Source organism: Panulirus ornatus, chromosome 35 (assembly GCF_036320965.1).
Source record: "Panulirus ornatus isolate Po-2019 chromosome 35, ASM3632096v1, whole genome shotgun sequence".
NCBI lineage: Eukaryota > Metazoa > Arthropoda > Malacostraca > Decapoda > Palinuridae > Panulirus > Panulirus ornatus.
Genome location: NC_092258.1, coordinates 21,709,338 through 21,731,627, shown reverse-complemented (window position 1 = coordinate 21,731,627; position 22,290 = coordinate 21,709,338). Strand labels below are relative to the sequence as shown.

Here is a 22,290-nt window from a genome sequence, read left to right as displayed (position 1 = left end):
ATGTGTAAAAGAGTGTAACAAAGCTGCCAGCCTTGTCAAACATACAAAGAAACAAAAAAAAGGAAAACATGGCAAAAATAAGGAATTCTGAAAAAAAAGAAAGAAAAAGGAATTTTGCGAAACAAAACTTCCAACCATGCACAATGCAGGTTGCAGTTTCAATACAGGAAATTATGATGTCCAGTGCTCAAGCTGTTATTTCCATTCATTTATCTACATGTAGATTGTCCACAACCATTCACTTTAAAACCAACAAAGTATCTAGTATGAATGTCATTCACTCCTTTGAGGTGCAATTTAAAATCTGAAGCACAAACTTGACATCGTGCAATAAATTTATCCTTTCATGACTGCAGAATGCAGGGCCACTTCCTGGTGTATTCCAAGACAAAAGTCTGCTTCTTCCTGCTTGATTTTGTACCCAAAATCAATGCCATGATGAAGTGACTTCACTCTTCTCCAGTTCACTGTTGACTCTCGATGATGCATAGCACGATATGCAATAAGAACAATGGCAGGTCAAAGCATCAAAACATAAGGACCAAGGTTTCTCACATGTGAGATGGCTGTAACATTTTGATCTCTTCAAACTCTTCCATTATGCATTGGTCACTGTCTCATTGATTTTCCTTTTCATATCACTTTTTAAATGTTCTACAGACATGACTTGGCATTTGTAATGGTAATATGAAAATTTCTGTTACAGCTTAGCTGCACTATAATTTATAGAAAAGGATTAGGTTTATACAAAGTAGTTAATTTCACCCCTGTCAATTATTGGTGGAGGTCCAAATAAACTGATGCGATGATGTAACTTATGTGCTGAGGATTTAATTTCTATAGCAAAATCTTCTTTGTTACTTTTCATTTGTAACTGCTAGAAAATCTTAGTACGGGTACACCACCGATTTTCCGGCACTCTAGGTCACGTAGTAATGATTCATCAACACACCTCCAACCCACTAATTGTACATCTCCTATGTGTCTAAAGTATACTATGGACAGCTAGAAATTTAAATTGAACAAATATTAAAAATTTGAGCACCCCAAGATGGTAAATCTGTCCTTAGACTGTTTGAATCCTATGGGGTCACTTCGTCTTCTGTTGATAGTTTTTTCCTACGTGTGCATCGCCAGAATAATGCAGTTTCATCTGCATTAAACACCTGCTTAAGACTGAGGTCCTCGTCAGCTACGAGTTTTGCAAATTCATCCACATATTCAGCAGCTCCTTCGTGGTTTGCCGACCGCTTTTCTCCGCACGCTTTATTCATGGAAATTCCATGACTCTTCTTGAATCTTTGAAGCATCCTTCACTATAGTCACGCTCATGTTGTAATTAAGTTCTTTATTGAACAACTTAGCCTGGTCCATTATCGTGCTACCTGAGAAGTCCACTCCATTACTCTAACACTGTCGAAACCATTCCATCATCACTTGATTGTGCTAGGTACTCTTACCATCTTTCATAGTTTTTCTAATTGTCATTTGCTTCTTGGAATTGCTGTCTGCATAGAATTTCAATATTTTTTTCCCTTTGCTTCTTTATATCATAAACAGTTGATGAACCAATACTATGGATGTCACACAGCTTACACAATGAAACACCACAGTCCATTTTTTTCAACAGTTCTACTTTATCTTGGATAGATATGGACTGGTGTTTACGTTTAACACCAAGACTGACACTCTCATATGTCTTAGAAGCCACTGCTAGGGTTAAATTTAAGCAAAATAAGCTAAGAATCTCACAGAATTGTGGTATCACCACCAACAAGTGCATTGAAAAGAGTGTAAATAAGCGTGCCCTACACACAACGCCATCTGTGGCCACCCAGTAAACTAGTCTAGTGGCCGCAATAATTTCAAGTTCCCTCATGTAATTTTGTCTGGACTAAAGGTGGTGCCGAACCATCAGTTGCCGGAAATTCAGTGGTGCACCTAAAATTTGAATTTTACTACTTTGAAGAACAGCAATAGATGGAAGGGAAATAGTTATTTCTTTTTTTTCTTTTTTCTTTTTTTTTTGTCGCTGTCTCCCGCGTTTGCGAGGTAGCGCAAGGAAACAGACGAAAGAAATGGCTCAACCCACCCCCATACACATGTATATACATACATCCACACACGCAAATATACATACCTACACAGCTTTCCATGGTTTACCCCAGACGCTTCACATGCCCTGATTCAATCCACTCACAGCACATCAACCCCGGTATACCACATCGATCCAATTCACTCTATTCCTTGCCTTCCTTTCATCCTCCTGCATGTTCAGGCCCCGATCACACAAAATCTTTTTCACTCCATCTTTCCACCTCCAATTTGGTCTCCCACTTCTCCTCGTTCCCTCCACCTCCGACACATATATCCTCTTGGTCAATCTTTCCTCACTCATTCTCTCCATGTGCCCAAACCATTTCAAAACACCCTCTTCTGCTCTCTCAACCACGCTCTTTTTATTTCCACACATCTCTCTTACCCTTATGTTACTTACTCGATCAAACCACCTCACACCACACATTGTCCTCAAACATCTCATTTCCAGCACATCCATCCTCCTGCGCACAACTCTATCCATAGTCCACGCCTCGCAACCATACAACATTGTTGGAACCACTATTCCTTCAAACATACCCATTTTTGCTTTCCGAGATAATGTTCTCAACTTCCACACATTCTTCAAGGCTCCGAGGATTTTCGCCCCCCTCCCCAACCCTATGATCCACTTCCGCTTCCATGGTTCCATCCGCTGCCAGATCCACTCCCAGATATCTAAAACACTTTACTTCCTCCAGTTTTTCTCCATTCAAACTTACCTCCCAACTGACTTGACCCTCAACCCTACTGTACCTAATAACCTGGCTCTTATTCACATTTACTCTTAACTTTCTTCTTTCACACACTTTACCAAACTCAGTCACCAGCTTCTGCAGTTTCTCACATGAATCAGCCACCAGCGCTGTATCATCAGCAAACAACAACTGACTCACTTCCCAAGCTCTCTCATCCACAACAGACTTCATACTTGCCCCTCTTTCCAAAACTTTTGCATTCACCTCCCTAACAACCCCATCCATAAACAAATTAAACAACCATGGAGACATCACACACCCCTGCCGCAAACCTACATTCACTGAGAACCAATCACTTTCCTCTCTTCCTACACGTACACATGCCTTACATCCTCGATAAAAACTTTTCACTGCTTCTAACAACTTGCCTCCCACACCATATATTCTTAATACCTTCCACAGGTATTATTTCTTATCCACTTCTATACATGATAATTTTGTGCAATTTCTTGAAGCCTCAGGAGGGCCTGGCCTTTAAGTAAGATTGGCTTGGTTACACAAGCTAAGGATATGATCAGCCGGTAAGGCCGACCATGCAACAATTTTTGCAGTCATTTCTGCAAAACGGTCAGAAATTGACCGATGACCAACTTATTTTGTACACAATTCAGTGTACTTGTGTGCATGATGAGAACATACACTATAAATTGAACAGTGCATCCCTCTAAACTTCCCGTACATTACATACATGATGTATGTACAATACATGAAAATACACCCAGAATCTCAAAAAAAAGTAGTTTACAACAAAAAACTGTACTGCTATATTTATCTCAAAAAATGTAATAAATAAAGCAAAAATGTAATGGTTAGCAGCACTGGTTTAAGGATGTGAGCTCCAGATTGATGTGGGTAAGCATAAAAGTGGATTGCAAGAGATAGGTGATCACTAGTACTTATGTACCAGGCTATATAAAAGAATGATGAGAGGAAAGTGTAGTGTGGTGTAGCAGTTAGCATTCTAGACCATGACACATTCATGGGCCACCCAAGGTTGAGAGTAGAGGTTTAAATCCTGGTTGTGGCAGTCAGTACAGAGTCAAGTCACTTCTTCATTCACCAGTTTGGGTTGGTGAATAAAATGGGTACCTAGCTAAGGCTAGGGTATACACATATAAACCTTTCCTCACTCATTCTCCCAATACGTCCAAACCATTTCAACACATGCTCTTCTACTCACTCAACCACACTATTTCTATTACAACACATCTCTCTTCCCCTTTTATTACTTACTAATTCAAACCACCTCAAACCACATATTGTCCTCTAAGATTCAATTTCCAACACATCCACCCTCCATACAACCCTATCTATAGCCCATGCCTCACAACCATATAACATTGTTGGAACTGCTATTCCTTCAAATGTATCAATTAATGCTCTCCGAGATAATGTTCTCTCCTTCCACACATTCTTCATCGCTCCCAGAACCTTTGTCCCCTCCTCCATCCTGTGAATCACTTCTGCTTCCATGGTTCCAATCGCTGCCAAGTCCACTCCCAGATATCTAAAACTTTTCACTTCCTCCAATTTTTCTCCACTAAAACTTGCATCTCTAACAGACTGCATACTTGCCCCTCTCCCTGAAACTCTTACATTTACCTTGCTGACCACCCCATCCATAAACAAATCAAAAAACCATTGAGACATCACATATCCCTGTGGCAGACCAACCTTCACTAGGAACCAATCACTTTCATCTATTCCAACTCATACACATGCCTTACATCCTTGGTAAAAACTTTTCACTGCTTCTAGCAGCTTACCTCCCACATTATGTGCTCTTTAGACCTTCCACAAAGCATCTCTATCAACCCTATCATATACCTTCTCCAGATCCATAAATGCTACATTCAAATCCATCTGTTTTTCTAAGTATTTCTAACACACATTCTTCAAAGCAAACATCTGATCTGCACATCCACTACTACTTCCCAATCTGATGCTATGTACAAGCCTTCATCCTCTAAATCAATACCCTCCCACATAATTTCCCAGGAATACTCAACAAACTTATGCCTCTATAGTTTGAACATTCGCCTTTACCCCCTTTGCCTTTGTACAATGGCACTATGCATGCATTCCACCAATCCTCAGGCATTTCACCATGATCTATACATACAATGAATATCCTTGCCAACCAATCAACAGCAGTCACCCCCTCTCTTAATAAATTCAGCTGCATTACAATCCAAACCTGCTGCCTTACAGGATTTCATCTTCCGCAAAGCTTTCACTACTTCGTCTCTCTTAACCAAACCATTCTCTCTGACCATCTCACTTCACACACCACCCAGACCAAGCAACATAAAGCATCCACTCTATCATCACCACCCCAACCAAAGCATCCATAATCTGCCAATCTATCATCAAACACATTCAACAAACTCTCAAAACACAAGGCAAGAGTGCAAATGACAGGGAGATGTATAAAAAAAAAGTGGCAAGAGATTGAAAAAGTGGGCAAATGAGAATTGAGGAGAGAGAGTATCATTAGACTTTAGGGAGAATAAAAATGTTTTGGAAGGAGGTAAAAACACATATAAAAGGAGAGCAAATGGGAATATTGGTGAAGAGGGCAAGGAAAGTAGTAAATAAAGTAGTGATGAAGTGAGAAAGAAATGGAATGATTATTATGATGTGTATTTTTATTTTTAAATATCTATATATTACACTTTGTCGGTCTCCCACGTTAGCGAGGTAGCGCAAGGAAACAGACGAAAGAATGGCCCAACCCACCCAAATACACATGTATATACATACACGTCCACGCATGCACATATACATACCTATACATCTCAGCGTATACATATATACACACACAGACATATACATATATACACATGTACATAATTCATACTATCTGCCCTTATTCATTCCTGTTGCCATCCCGCCAAACATGAAATAACAACCCCCTCCCCCCGCATGTGCGCGAGGTAGCACGAGGAAAAGACAACAAAGGCCACATTCATTCACACTCAGTCTCTAGCTGTCATGTATAATGCACCGAAACCACAGCTCCTTTTCCACATCCATGCCCCACAGAACTTTCCATGCCCTGGTTCAATCCATTGACAGCATGTCAAACCCGGTATACCACATCATTCCAATTCACTCTATTCCTTGCACGCCTTTCACACTCCTGCATGTTCATGCCCCAATCACTCAGAATCTTTTTCACTCCATCTTTCCACCTCCAATTTGGTCTCCCACTTCTCATCGTTCCCTCCACCTCTGACACATATAGCCTCTTTGCCAATCTTTCCTCACTCATTCTCTCCATGTGACCAAACCATTTCAAAACACCCTCTTCTGCTCTCTCAACCACACTCTTTTAATTACCACACATCTCTCTTACCCTTTCCTTACTTAATCAAACCATCTCACACCACATATTGTCCTCAAACATCTCGTTTCCAGCACATCCACCCTCCTCGGCACAACTATCTATAGCCCACGCCTTGCAACCATATATCATTGTTGGAACCACTATTCCTTCAAACATACCCATTTTTGCTTTCCAAAATAACATTCTCGACTTCCAAACATTTTTCAAGGCTCCCAGAACTTTCACCCCCTCCCCCACCTTATGGTTAACTTCCGCTTCCATGGTTCCATCTGCGGCCAAATCCACTCCCAGATACCTAAAACACTTCACTTCCTCCAGTTTTTCTCCATTCAAACTTACCTCTCATCTGACTTGTCCCTCAACCCTACTGTACCTAATAACCTGGCTCTTATTCACATTTACTCTCAGCTTTCTTCTTTCACACACTACCAAACTCAGTCACCAGCTTCTGCAGTTTCTCACACGAATCAGCCACAAGCGCTGTATCATTAGTGAACAACTGACTCACTTCCCAAGTTCTTTCATCCACGACAGACTGCATACTTGCCCCTCTTTCCAAAACTTTTGCATTCACCTCCCTAACAACCCCATCCATAAACAAATTAAACAACCATGGAGACATCACACACCCCTGCCGCAAACCTACATTCACTGAGAACCAATTACTTTCCTCTCTTCTTACACGTACACATGCCTTACATCCTCGATAAAAACTTTTCACTGCTTCTAACAACTTGCCTTCCACAGAGCATCTCTATCAACTCTATCATATGCCTTCTCCAGATCCATAAATGCTATATACAAATCCATTTGCTTTTCTAAGTACTTCTCACATACATTCTTCAAAGCAAACACCTGATCCACACATCCTCTACCACTTCTGACACCACATTGCTCTTCCCCAATCTGATGCTCTGTACATGCCTTCATCCTCTCAATCAATACCCTCTCATATAATTTCCCAGGAATACTCAACAAACTTATACCTCTGTAATTTGAGCACTCACTTCTCCCCTTTGCCTTTGTGCAATGGCACTATGAAAGCATTCCGCCAATCCTCAGGTACCTCACCATAGGTCATATATATATTAAATAACCTTACCAACCAGTCAACAATACAGTCACCCCCTTTTTTAATTAATTCCACGGCAATACCATCCAAACCCGCCGCCTTCCCAGCTTTCATCTTCCACAAAGCTTTTACTAACTCTTCTCTGTTTACCACATCATTCTCCCTAACCCTCTCACTTTGCACACCACCTAAACCAAAACACCCTATATCTGCCGCTCTATCATCAAACACATTCAACAAACCTTCAAAATACTCACTCCATATCCTCATATCACCACTACTTGTTATCACCTCCCCATTAGCCCCCTTCAATGATGTTCCCATTTGTTTCCTTGTCTTACGCACTATATTTACTTCCTTCCAAAACATATTATTCTCTCTAAAATTTATGATCCTCTCTCACCCCAACTCTCATTTGCCCTCTTTCTCACCTCTTGAACCATCCCCTTGACCTCCTGCCTCTTTCTTTTATACATCTTTCAGTCATTTGCATTATTTTCCTGCAAAAACTGTCCAAATGCCTCTCTCTTCTCTTTCACTAATAATCTTACTTCTTCATCCCACCACTCACTACCCTTTCTAATCTACCCATCTCCCACGCTTCTCAGCCACAAGTATCTTTAGCGCACTCCATCACTGCTTCCCTAAATACATCCCATTCCTCCCCCACTCCCCTTACCTCCTTTGTTCTCACCATTTTCCATTCTGTACTCAGTCTCTCCTAGTACTTCCTCACACAAGTCTCCTTCCCAAGAATACTTCCCACGCATTCCTGACGAGTTGTAGAAGGCAACTAAAGGGAATGGGAGCAGGGGCTAGAAGCCCACTCCTCCTTGTATTTCAACTTTCTAAAAGGGGAAACAGAAGGAGTCAGTGGGGAGTTCTCATCCTCCTCGAAGGCTCAGATTGGGGTGTTTAAATGTGTGTGGATGTAACCAAGATGATAAAAAAAGAGAGATACGTAGTATGTTTGAGGAAAGGAACCTGGATGTTTTGGCTCTTAGTAAAATGAAACTCAAGGGTAAAGGGGAAGAGTGGTTTGGGAATGTTTTGGGAGTAAATTCAGGGGTTGGTGAGAGGACAAGAGCAAGGGAAGGAGTAGCACAACTCCTGAAAGAGGAGTGGTTAGATTATGTGATAGAGTGTAAGAAAGTAAACTCTAGATTGATACGGGTAAAACTGAAAGTGGATGGAGAGAGACAGGTGATTATTGGCGCCTATGCACCTGGGCATGAGAAGAAAGATCATGAGAAGCAAGTGTTTTGGGAACAGCTGAGTGAGTGTGTTAGCAACTTTGATGCATGAGACTGGGTTATAGTGATGGGTGATTTGAATGCAAAGGTGAATAATGTGGCAGTTGAGGGAATAATTGATGTACATGGGGTGTTCAGTGTTGTAAATGGAGATGATGAAGAGCTTGTAGATTTGTGTAATGAAAAAAGATTGGTGATTGGGAAAACCTACTTTAAAGAGAGAGATATACATAAGTATACATATGTAAGTTTGGTAAAGTGTGTGAAAGAAGAAAGTTAAGAGTAAATGTGAATAAGAGCAAGGTTATTAGGTACAGTAGGGTTGAGGGTCAAGTCAATTGGGAGGTGAGTTTGAAAGGAGAAAAACTGGAGGAAGTAAAGTGTTTTAGATATCTGGGAGTGGATCTGGCAGCGGATGGAACCATGGAAGCGGAAGTGAATCATAGGGTGGGAGAGGGGGCGAAAATCCTGGGAGCCTTGAAGAATGTGTGGAAGTCGAGAACATTATCTCGGAAAGCAAAAATGGGTATGTTTGAAGGAATAGTGGTTCCAACAATGTTGTATGGTTGCGAGGCGTGGGCTATGGATAGAGTTGTGCGCAGGTGGATGGATGTGCTGGAAATGAGATGTTTGAGGACAATGTGTGGTGTGAGGTGGTTTGATAGAGTAAGTAACGTAAGGGTAAGAGAGATGTGTGGAAATAAAAAGAGCATGGTTGAGAGAGCAGAAGAGGGTGTTTTGAAATGGTTTGGGCACATGGAGAGAATGAGTGAGGAAAGATTGACCAAGAGGATATATGTGTCGGAGGTGGAGGGAACGAGAAGAAGTGGGAGACCAAATTGGAGGTGGAAAGATGGAGTGAAAAAGATTTTGTGTGATCGGGGCCTGAACATACAGGAGGGTGAAAGGAGGGCAAGAAATAGAGTGAACTGGATCGATGTGGTATACCGGGGTTGACGTGCTGTCAGTGGATTGAATCAGGGCATGTGAAGCGTCTGGGGTAAACCATGGAAAGCTGTGTAGGTATGTATATTTGTGTGTGTGGACGTGTATGTATATACATGTGTATGGGGTGGGTTGGGCCATTTCTTTCGTCTGTTTCCTTGCGCTACCTCGCAAACACGGGAGACAGCGACAAAAAAAAAAAAAAACATATGTAAGTAGGAGAGATGGCCAAAGAGCATTATTGGATTACGTGTTAATTGATAAGCACGGGAAAGAGAGACGTTTGGATGTTAATGTGCTGAGAGGTGCAGCTGGAAGGATTTCTGATCATCATCTTGTGGAGGCGAAGGTGAAGATTTGTAGAGGTTTTCAGAAAAGAAGAGAGAATGTTAGGGTGAAGAGAGTGGTGAGAGTAAGTGAGCTTGGGAAGGAGATTTGTGCGAGGAAGGACCAGGAGAGATGTGATTGCAGAATGGAAAAAGGTGAGAACAAAGGACGTAAGGGGGCGGGGGGATGGGATGTATTTAGGGAAGCAGTGATGGCTTGCGCAAAAGATGCTTGTGGCATGAGAAGCGTTGGAAGTGGGCAGATTAGAAAGGGTAGTGAGTGGTGGGATGAAGAAGTAAGATTATTAGTGAAAGAAAAGAGAGAGGCATTTGGATGAGTTTTGCGAGGAAACAGTGAAAATGACTGGGAGATGTATAAAAGAAAGAGGCAGGAGGTCAAGAGAAAGGTGCAAGAGGTGAAAAAGAGGGCAAATGAGAGTTGGGGTGAGACAGTATCATTAAATTTTAGGGAAAATAAAAAGATGTTTTGGAAGGAGGTAAGTAGAGTGCGTAAGACAAGAGAACAAATGGGAACATCGGTGAAGGGGCTAATGGGGAGGTAATAACAAGTAGTGGTGATGTGAGAAGGAGATAGAGTGAGTATTTTGAAGGTTTGTTGAAAGTGTTTGATGATAGAGTGGCAAATATTGGGTGTTTTGATCAAAGTGGTGTATGAAGTGAGAGGGTAAGGATGTATTGTTTGGTAAACAGAGAAGAGGTAGTGAGAGCTTTGCGGAAGATGAAAGCCGGCAAGTCAGTGGGTTTGGATGGTATTGCAGTGGAATTTTCTAAAAAAGGAGGTGACTGTGTTGTTGAGGATATTCAATGCATGCATGGCTCATAGTGAAATACCTGAGGATTGGTGGAATGCATGCATAGTGCCATTGTACAAAGGCAAAAGGGATAAAGGTGAGTGTTCAAATTACAGAGGTATAAGTTTGTTGAGTATTCCTGGGAAATTATATATATGGGAGGGTATTGATTGAGAGGGTGAAGGAATGTATAGAGCATCAGGTTGGGAAAGAGCAGTGTGGTTTCAGAAGTGGTAGAGAATGTGTGGATCAGATGTTTGTTTTGAAGAATGTATGTGAGAAATACTTAGAAAAACAGATGGATTTGTATGTAGCATTTATGAATCCTGAGAAGGCATGTGACAGACTTGATAGAGATGCTCTGTGTAAGGTATTACACATATATGGCTAGGAGGTAAGTTGCTAGAAGCAGTGAAAAGTTTTTATCGAGGATATAAGGCATGTGTACGAGTAGGAAGAGAGAAAAGTAATTGGTTCCCAGTGAATTCCAGTTTGCAGCAGGGATGCGTGATGTCTCCATGGTTGTTTAATTTGTTAATGGATGGGGTTGTTAGGGAGGTAGGGGGAAGTATGCAGTCTGTTGTGGATGAGAGGGCTTGAGAAGTGAGTCAGTTGTTGTTTGCTGATGATACAGCACTGGTGGCTGATTCAGGTGAGAAACTGCAGAAGCTGGTGACTGAGTCTGGTAAAGTGTGTGAGAGAAGAAAGCTGAGAGTAATTGTGAATAGGAGCAAGGTTATTAGGTATAGTAGGGCTGAGGAACAAGTCAATTCGGAGGTAAGTTTGAATTGAGAAAAACTGGAGGAAGTGAAGTCTTTTAGATATCTGGGAGTGGATTTGGCAGTGGATGGAGCCATGGAAGCGGAAGTGAGTGATAGGGTGGGAGAGGGGGTGAAAGTTCTGGGAGCTTTGAAAAATGTTTGGAAGTCGAGAACATTATCTCGGAAAGCAAAAATGGGTATGTTTGAAGGAATAGTGGTTTCAATAATGTTATATGGTTGCAAGGTGTGGGCTACAGACAGGGTTGTGCAGAGGAGGGTGGATGTGTTGGAAATGAGATGTCTGAGGACAATATGAGGTGTGAGGTGGTTTGATCAAGTAAGTAATGAAAGGGTAAGAGAGATGTGTGGAAATAAAAAGAGAAAATGAGTGAGGAAAGATTGACCAAGAGGATATATGTGTCAGGGATTGAGGGAACGAGGAGAAGTGGGAGACTAAATTGGAGGTGGAAGGATGGAGTGAAAAAGATTTTGAGTGATTGGGGCCTGAACATGCAGGAGGGTGAAAGGCGTGCAAGGAATAGACTGAATTGGAACGATGTGGTATACCGGGGTCGACGTGCTGTCAATGGATTGAACCAAAGCAAGTAAAGCATCTGGGGTAAACTATGGGAAGTTCTGGGGCCTGGATGTGGAAAGGGAGCTGTGGTTTCGGTGTATTATACATGACAGCTAAAGACCGAGTGTGAGCGAATGTGGCCTTTGTTGTCTTTTCCTAGCGCTACCTCGCACACGTGCGGGGGGAGGGGGTTGTCATATTATGTGTGGCGGGGTGGCAACAGGAATGAATAAAGGCAGTAAGTATGAATTATGTACATGCGTATATATACATATGTCTGAGTATGTATATATATGTATATGTTGAAATGTAAAGGTATGTATATGTGCGTGTATGGACGTGTATGTATATACATGTGTATGTGGCTGGGTTGGGCCAATCTTTCGTCTGTTTTCTTGCACTACCTCGCTAATGCGGGAGACAGCAACAAAGTATGATAAAAAAAATAAAAGATATATATATATATGGAAGAAGAAAGTTAAGAGTAAATGTGAATAAGAGCAAGGTTATTAGGTACAGTAGGGTTGAGGGTCAAGTCAATTGGGAGGTGAGTTTGAATGGAGAAAAACTGGAGGAAGTGAAGTGTTTTAGATATCTGGGAGTGGATCTGGCAGCGGATGGAACCATGGAAGCGGAAGTGGATCATAGGGTGGGGGAGGGGGCGAAAATTCTGGGGGCCTTGAAGAATGTGTGGAAGTCGAGAACATTATCTCGGAAAGCAAAAATGGGTATGTTTGAAGGAATAGTGGTTCCAACAATGTTGTATGGTTGCCAGGCGTGGGCTATGGATAGAGTTGTGCGCAGGAGGATGGATGTGCTGGAAATGAGATGTTTGAGGACAATGTGTGGTGTGAGGTGGTTTGATCGAGTGAGTAACGTAAGGGTAAGAGAGATGTGTGGAAATAAAAAGAGCGTGGTTGAGAGAGCAGAAGAGGGTGTTTTGAAGTGGTTTGGGCACATGGAGAGAATGAGTGAGGAAAGATTGACCAAGAGGATATATGTGTCGGAGGTGGAGGGAACGAGGAGAAGAGGGAGACCAAATTGGAGGTGGAAAGATGGAGTGAAAAAGATTTTGTGTGATCGGGGCCTGAACATGCAGGAGGGTGAAAGGAGGGCAAGGAATAGAGTGAATTGGAGCGATGTGGTATACCGGGGTTGACGTGCTGTCAGTGGATTGAATCAAGGCATGTGAAGCGTCTGGGGTAAACCATGGAAAGCTGTGTAGGTATGTATATTTGCGTGTGTGGACGTATGTATATACATGTGTATGGGGGGGGGTTGGGCCATTTCTTTCGTCTGTTTCCTTGCGCTACCTCGCAAACGCGGGAGACAGCTACAAAGTATAATAAAAATAAAAAATAATATATATATATATATATATATATATATATATATATATATATATATATATATATATATATATATACATATATATATATATGGTTGGTAAGGTTATTTAATGTATGTATGACTCATGGTGAGGTGCCTGAGGATTGGCGAAATGCGTGCATAGTGCCATTGTACAAAGGCAAAGGGGATAAGAGTGAGTGCTCAAATTACAGAGATATAAGTTTGTTGAGTATTCCTGGTAAATTATATGGGAGGGTATTGATTGAGAGGGTGAAGGCATGTACAGAGCATCAGATTGGGGAAGAGCAGTGTGGTTTCAGAAGTGGTAGAGGATGTGTGGATCAGGTGTTTGCTTTGAAGAATGGATGTGAGAAATACTTAGAAAAGCAAATGGATTTGTATGTAGCATTTATGGATCTGGAGAAGGCATATGATAGAGTTGATAGAGATGCTCTGTGGAAGGTATTAAGAATATATGGTGTGGGAGGAAAGTTGTTAGAAGCAGTGAAAAGTTTTTATCGTGGATGTAAGGCATGTGTACGTGTAGGAAGAGAGGAAAGTGATTGGTTCTCAGTGAATGTAGGTTTGCGGCAGGGGTGTGTGATGTCTCCATGGTTGTTTAATTTGTTTATGGATGGGGTTGTTAGGGAGGTAAATGCAAGAGTTTTGGAAAGAGGGGCAAGTATGAAGTCTGTTGGGGATGAGAGAGCTTGGGAAGTGAGTCAGTTGTTGTTCGCTGATGATACAGCGCTGGTGGCTGATTCATGTGAGAAACTGCAGAAGCTGGTGACTGAGTTTGGTAAAGTGTGTGGAAGAAGAAAGTTAAGAGTAAATGTGAATAAGAGCAAGGTTATTAGGTACAGTAGGGTTGAGGGTCAAGTCAATTGGGAGGTGAGTTTGAATGGAGAAAAACTGGAGGAAGTGAAGTGTTTTAGATATCTGGGAGTGGATCTGGCAATGGATGGAACCATGGAAGCGGAAGTGGATCATAGGGTGGGGGAGGGGGCGAAAATTCTGGGGGCCTTGAAGAATGTGTGGAAGTCGAGAACATTATCTCGGAAAGCAAAAATGGGTGTTTGAAGGAATAGTGGTTCCAACAATGTTGTATGGTTGCGAGGCGTGGGCTATGGATAGAGTTGTGCGCAGGAGGATGGATGTGCTGGAAATGAGATGTTTGAGGACAATGTGTGGTGTGAGGTGGTTTGATCGAGTGAGTAACGTAAGGGTAAGAGAGATGTGTGGAAATAAAAAGAGCGTGGTTGAGAGAGCAGAAGAGGGTGTTTTGAAGTGGTTTGGGCACATGGAGAGAATGAGTGAGGAAAGATTGACCAAGAGGATATATGTGTCGGAGGTGGAGGGAACGAGGAGAAGAGGGAGACCAAATTGGAGGTGGAAAGATGGAGTGAAAAAGATTTTGTGTGATCGGGGCCTGAACATGCAGGAGGGTGAAAGGAGGGCAAGGAATAGAGTGAATTGGAGCAATGTGGTATACCGGGGTTGACGTGCTGTCAGTGGATTGAATCAAGGCATGTGAAGCGTCTGGGGTAAACCATGGAAAGCTGTGTAGGTATGTATATTTGCGTGTAGTGGACGTATGTATATACATGTGTATGGGGGGGGGTGGGCCATTTCTTTCGTCTGTTTCCTTGCGCTACCTCGCAAACGCGGGAGACAGCTACAAAGTATAATAAAATAAAAAATAATATATATATATATATATATATATATATATATATATATATATATATATATATATATATATATATACATATATATATATATGGTTGGTAAGGTTATTTAATGTATGTATGACTCATGGTGAGGTGCCTGTGGATTGGCGGAATTCGTGCATAGTGCCATTGTACAAAGGCAAAGGGGATAAGAGTGAGTGCTCAAATTACAGAGATATAAGTTTGTTGAGTATTCCTGGTAAATTATATGGGAGGGTATTGATTGAGAGGGTGAAGGCATGTACAGAGCATCAGATTGGGGAAGAGCAGTGTGGTTTCAGAAGTGGTAGAGGATGTGTGGATCAGGTGTTTGCTTTGAAGAATGGATGTGAGAAATACTTAGAAAAGCAAATGGATTTGTATGTAGCATTTATGGATCTGGAGAAGGCATATGATAGAGTTGATAGAGATGCTCTGTGGAAGGTATTAAGAATATATGGTGTGGGAGGAAAGTTGTTAGAAGCAGTGAAAAGTTTTTATCGTGGATGTAAGGCATGTGTACGTGTAGGAAGAGAGGAAAGTGATTGGTTCTCAGTGAATGTAGGTTTGCGGCAGGGGTGTGTGATGTCTCCATGGTTGTTTAATTTGTTTATGGATGGGGTTGTTAGGGAGGTAAATGCAAGAGTTTTGGAAAGAGGGGCAAGTATGAAGTCTGTTGGGGATGAGAGAGCTTGGGAAGTGAGTCAGTTGTTGTTCGCTGATGATACAGCGCTGGTGGCTGATTCATGTGAGAAACTGCAGAAGCTGGTGACTGAGTTTGGTAAAGTGTGTGGAAGAAGAAAGTTAAGAGTAAATGTGAATAAGAGCAAGGTTATTAGGTACAGTAGGGTTGAGGGTCAAGTCAATTGGGAGGTGAGTTTGAATGGAGAAAAACTGGAGGAAGTGAAGTGTTTTAGATATCTGGGAGTGGATCTGGCAATGGATGGAACCATGGAAGCGGAAGTGGATCATAGGGTGGGGGAGGGGGCGAAAATTCTGGGGGCCTTGAAGAATGTGTGGAAGTCGAGAACATTATCTCGGAAAGCAAAAATGGGTGTTTGAAGGAATAGTGGTTCCAACAATGTTGTATGGTTGCGAGGCGTGGGCTATGGATAGAGTTGTGCGCAGGAGGATGGATGTGCTGGAAATGAGATGTTTGAGGACAATGTGTGGTGTGAGGTGGTTTGATCGAGTGAGTAACGTAAGGGTAAGAGAGATGTGTGGAAATAAAAAGAGCGTGGTTGAGAGAGCAGAAGAGGGTGTTTTGAAGTGGTTTGGGCACATGGAGAGAATGAGTGAGGAAAGATTGACCAAGAGGATATATGTGTCGGAGGTGGAGGGAACGAGGAGAAGAGGGAGACCAAATTGGAGGTGGAAAGATGGAGTGAAAAAGATTTTGTGTGATCGGGGCCTGAACATGCAGGAGGGTGAAAGGAGGGCAAGGAATAGAGTGAATTGGAGCAATGTGGTATACCGGGGTTGACGTGCTGTCAGTGGATTGAATCAAGGCATGTGAAGCGTCTGGGGTAAACCATGGAAAGCTGTGTAGGTATGTATATTTGCGTGTATGGACGTATGTATATACATGTGTAGGGGGGGGGGCCATTTCTTTTGTCTGTTTCCTTGCGCTACCTCGCAAATGCGGGAGACAGCAAAAAAAAAAAAAAAAATGTATATATATAGTAAATCCTCAATTGAATGGACCTAAATATTGGATTTAATGGAGAAATAATAATACAGAAAACTAATCAATGAAAAAAAATGCATAAATTGTAAATGACGCACCAGGTACATTTCATGTCGCACTTGTTTTTGGTAGTGTGGAATACGCTCGCTTTGTTTACATTTCAGTCTGCCTGAAGCAATTGTGCAGCCTGTATGTTTACAGTGTGTTTCCGATATTTCAAAACTGTGACTTTATATATAAAATAATTTTGGAATCCTTACAATGCAAAATGGCATAAAGTGATTGTAAGGGGTGCAACAAAAGCAGGTAGTCTGTCCTCACTCTATTATAGAGAAGCATATTTTCACAGGAGAGGGGTGGCATCACTTTTATCTCAATTTGACTCCTGCCTCTAACTAACTGCCTGGCGAGCATTCCCACACTGCTGGATGCCTGCTGCCCAACTATGTACCAAACACTAAACCCTACAACCTTCGAGAGATTTTGGTAGCTACATGTGATATTTTGTTACGACAAAAACAAAAACAAAACTAAAAACAAGAAAACCACTCTTCACAGGAGCCACCACAAACATAATCCTGCAAGTGTGCAGGATGAAGTCTCACACAGAAGGCATTGCCATCTGAGGCTGGGTGTTTCCATAAGTTGGGGTGAAAGCACTGCTGGTGGGGTATTCCCCATGACCCATGGGTGTTGTAGGGATCGGCAAAACCCAGGGGTGTAGGTGACGTTGGTTTCACAAAGATAGGTGGCCAATTACGTCCAGCTTCACTGGCTATTGTCTATGTGGCTTTACCTCCACTACCATGCCCAACCTGTCCCATACCTTCAAAGCGATGTCCGGCACACAGACAGGTGCCCATGGACAGATGGGGGAGCATAACAGAGTCATCTGCTTGGCCACCCTGCATGTGAGCCCAGCTCTCTGCTATGGCCTGTTTCTTGTTTTGCAGTGCAGTTCTCCATTGCCAGATTTATCAGGTAAGCCCTCTAGAAACACTGCACTAGAGGTGCCCTTTGCCGGTGGCCTGTTAAAACTTTCATCTAAACTTTTTGTCACCTTCCTTTCATACTCCTTGCATTCTTATTAATCTTCTCTCTTGCCAATACTTTTACCTCTCCATTCTTCCTTAGCCCACACCTCCACTTCTCCCTGATCGTCACCTCTAGAAGAACTGCAAAACGGTTCATCCACTGCCACAGATTCAATGAAATCCTTTATTCTTCTCTTCTATTATTTCTCAAGTGTATTTATATACATGTCATCCTGTGCTAAAAAAAAAAAGGTGTTTGCAAGGAATAAAACCCTTTCAGCACAAGTACACAGATAACTTCCATCCCATTAACTCCTTGCACTCCCAATTTACCAACTATTTCCCCAATTTCATCACATCCAACCTTTGCACTCACACCACCCATTACAACCTACTTTCTCAAACTCATTTATAGTCATTCAAATTTTTCCATAAAAACCTTCATTTCATCTTTACCTTGCACAATGTTCATATTCACTGGCACACATACATACACATGTATACATCAGAGTGCTAATAATTTCATTCACTCATTTATCTTGATCCATTCCACCCATGCTTTGTAACACTTGCCCATACTCTAGCAGACACCACAATTGTACATCCTTCTTTCCCTCTTCCTTGATAATTTTCATTCATTCCCATCCATAACACACCTGTGTCCTTCCACAACTTGCATTCATTTCTATTTTCACTCCATTCACCCTACGTGTCCCCAATCACCAGCACATCAAAACTATCTATCTATTTATATTTATTTTGCTTTGTCTCCCGCGTTTGCGAGGTAGCGCAAGGAAACAGACGAAAGAAATGGCCCAACCCACCCCCATACACAATGTATATATATACACATCCACACACGCAAATATACATACCTATACATCCCAATGTACACATATATACACACACACAGACACACACATATATACCCATGCACACAATTCACACTGTCTGCCTTTATTCATTCCCATCGCCACCTCGCCACACATGGAATACCATCCCCCTCCCCCCTCATGTGTGCGAGGTAGCACTACGAAAAGACAACAAAGGCCCCATTCGTTCACACTCTGTCTCTAGCTGTCATGCAATAATGCCCAAAACCACAGCTCCCTTTCCACATCCAGGCCCCACACAACTTTCCATGGTTTACCCCAGACGCTTCACATGCCCTGATTCAATCCACTGACAGCACGTCAACCCCAGTATACCACATCGATCCAATTCACTCTATTCCTTGCCCTCCTTTCACCCTCCTGCATGGTCAGGCCCCAATCACACAAAATCTTTTTCACTCCATCTTTCCACCTCCAATTTGGTCTCCCACTTCTCCTCGTTCCCTCCACCTCCGACACATATATCCTCTTGGTCAATCTTTCCTCACTCATTCTCTCCATGTGCCCAAACCATTTCAAAACACCCTCTTCTGCTCTCTCAACCACGCTCTTTTTATTTCCACACATCTCTCTTACCCTTACATTACTTACTCAATCAAACCACCTCACTCCACACATTGTCCTCAAACATCTCATTTCCAGCACATCCACCTTCCTGCACACAACTCTATCCATAGCCCACGCCTCGCAACCATACAACATTGTTGGAACCACTATTCCTTCAAACGTATATACCCATTTTTGCTTTCCGAGATAATGTTCTCGACTTCCACACATTCTTCAAGGCTCCCAGGATTTTCGCCCCCTCCCCCACCCTATGATTCACTTCCGCTTCCATGGTTCCATCCGCTGCCAGATCCACTCCCAGATATCTAAGACACTTTGCTTCCTCCAGTTTTTCTCCATTCAAACTCACCTCCCAATTGACTTGACCCTCAACCCTACTGTACCTAATAACCTTGCTCTTATTCACATTTACTCTTAACTTTCTTCTTTCACACACTTTACCAAACTCAGTCACCAGCTTCTGCAGTTTCTCACATGAATCAGCCACCATCGCTGTATCATCAGCGAACAACAAGTGACTCACTTCCCAAGCTCTCTCATCCACAACAGACTTCATACTTGCCCCTCTTTCCAAAACTCTTGCATTTACCTCCCAAACAACCCCATCCATAAACAAATTAAACAACCATGGAGACATCACACACCCCTGCCGCAAACCTACATTCACTGAGAACCAATCACTTTCCTCTCTTCCTACACGTACACATGAAAGCAAACAAGGCAGCAGGTTTGGATGGTATTGCAGTGGAATCTATTAAAAAAGGGGGTGACTGTATTGTTGACTGGTTGGTAAGGTTATTCAATGTATGTATGACTCATGGTGAGGTGCCTGAGGATTGGTGGAATGTGTGCATAGTGCCATTGTACAAAGGCAAAGGGGATAAGAGTGAGTGCTCAAATTACAAAGGTATAAGTTTGTTGAGTATTCCTGGTAAATTATATGGGAGGGTATTGATTGAGAGGGTGAAGGCATGTACAGAGCATCATATTGGGGAAGAGCAGTGTGGTTTCAGAAGTGGTAGAGGATGTGTGGAGCAGGTGTTTGCTTTGAAGAATGTATGTGAGAAATACTTAGAAAAGCAAATGGATTTGTATGTAGCATTTATGGATCTGGAGAAAGCATATGATAGAGTTGATAGAGATGCTCTGTGGAAGGTATTAAGAATATATGGTGTGGGAGGGAAGCTGTTAGAAGCAGTGAAAAGTTTTTATCGAGGATCAAAACTATAACTTTTAAATTTCTCCACAAGCTCCTTCCTTTTACTTTCACTGGTCATCACATTAACATTCACAGTTATCACCCTCATTTGCTCATTCCTTTAACTCCATGACATAACTGGTGGACTCAAGTGCTGCTTCTTAGCCTTTAGTGCCTTCCCCTTGACAGACCACTGGTAGAAGGCAACTCCAGGGCAGTGTTTCCCATGGGCAGCAGGGCTATCAGATTATCCAAAAAACTAAAATTTCAGTACACCTTATGTGTTTCTAAACCATAAAAATTACTGACCTGATGAAGTTGGACAACACACTGCAATGATGGTGGCACCTTGCCTAGCTCACAAAAAATTACATCAAAGCACTTGCTTTGAGTGAGCAATGCAAACAGAAATTACAAATTTCATCACATATTTCAATCATAATAAAGCCTAATGAAATGCCTGAAAAGAGAATGAATCTGTGTGTGCATCTATAAAATATGAGTTACATTATACTTACTATAACTTTCTTCTTAAATTCAGATTTTTGAGTCTCCAATTTCATGAGTGTTGTGGTGAATGAATTAGCTTTATCAGGAGGAAGTTCAATTCCATTAAGTCGTGCTTCAAGAAGAAATTTACGTACAACTCGCCTCTGTGTCTCATCCAAATTAGCATTTGTAACATACAGTTCCTGTAAGGAAAAATTAGGCATTGCTCTTTACATCTGTGCTCAGTTCTAGCATAAAAAATTCTGACTCATGGAGAAATTTACATACAACTCACCTCTGTGTTTAATCCAAATTAGCATTTGTAACATACAGTTCCTGTAAGGAAAAATTAGGCATTACTCTTTACATCTGTGCTCACTTCTAGCATAAAAGAATCTGACTTATAGAGTGAGACAATTTATCATAGACTCATTAATATGAGTATAAACAGTTTATCTTTTGTGGAAACTGAATCAATGGAAATTTGGAAGCTGAGGATGTAGTGGTGGATGATACAGCAATGAAGGTCACATGGTAGCTGAAATGATATGAAAAACATACCCTGGTGATATGGAATGATATGCAGAGACAGCATTGAAGGTGACTTGGTAGGTGAAAAAACACAGAGAAAGCATTTGGTGATTTGAAAGAGTATGTATTACACCAATGGACAAAGGCAGTTACTGTTCCCCTGAAGAAAAAAAAGTTAAAGTTAAAGTGAATGAAACACCTACAGAGGACTAAGTCACCTCAGTATAGCTGTCAATGTGTAGCTACCTTGTAACTAAATATGTAAAGGAATTACTGATGTTGCCAATTCACTTGCATTACATTACACTGAGTAAAAAGTCACATTTGGCATTTATAATACCAGGACTACAGTCTCATCACAGAACTTCTCATTCCAAATAATTCAATCATTTACTGCTACTAGAAGCAGTAAAACCTTAGAGCTGCAGAAGCTCCTGGAATAATTACAAATAGATGAATTTATTAAAAAAGGGGGTGACTGTATTGTTGACTGGTTGGTAAGGTTATTTAATGTATGTATGACTCATGGTGAGGTGCCTGAGGATTGGCGGAATGCGTGCATAGTGCCATTGTACAAAGGCAAAGGGGATAAGAGTGAGTGCTCAAATTTCAGAGGTATAAGTTTGTTGAGTACTCCTGGTAAATTATATGGGAGGGTATTGATTGAGAGGGTGAAGGCATGTACAGAGCATCAGATTGGGGAAGAATGTATGTGAGAAATACTTAGAAAAGCAAATGGATTTGTATGTAGCATTTATGGATCTGGAGAAGGCATATGATAGAGTTGATAGAGATGCTCTGTGGAAGGTATTAAGAATATATGGTGTGGGAGGCAAGTTGTTAGAAGCAGTGAAAAGTTTTTATCGAGGATGTAAGGCATGT

The 22,290-nt window shown here is 41.7% G+C and overlaps 1 protein-coding gene across 1 annotated transcript in view; it reads right to left on the bottom strand.

The window, feature by feature from the left end:
- LOC139760211 (uncharacterized) overlaps window positions 1-22,290 on the bottom strand; it is a 543,167-nt gene that overhangs the window by 348,732 nt on the left and 172,145 nt on the right. Inside the window, exon 4 of the mRNA XM_071683146.1 lies at window positions 20,907-21,080. Within this exon, the coding sequence (XP_071539247.1) occupies window positions 20,907-21,080 (174 nt within the window). The remainder of the gene's footprint in view (window positions 1-20,906; window positions 21,081-22,290) is intronic.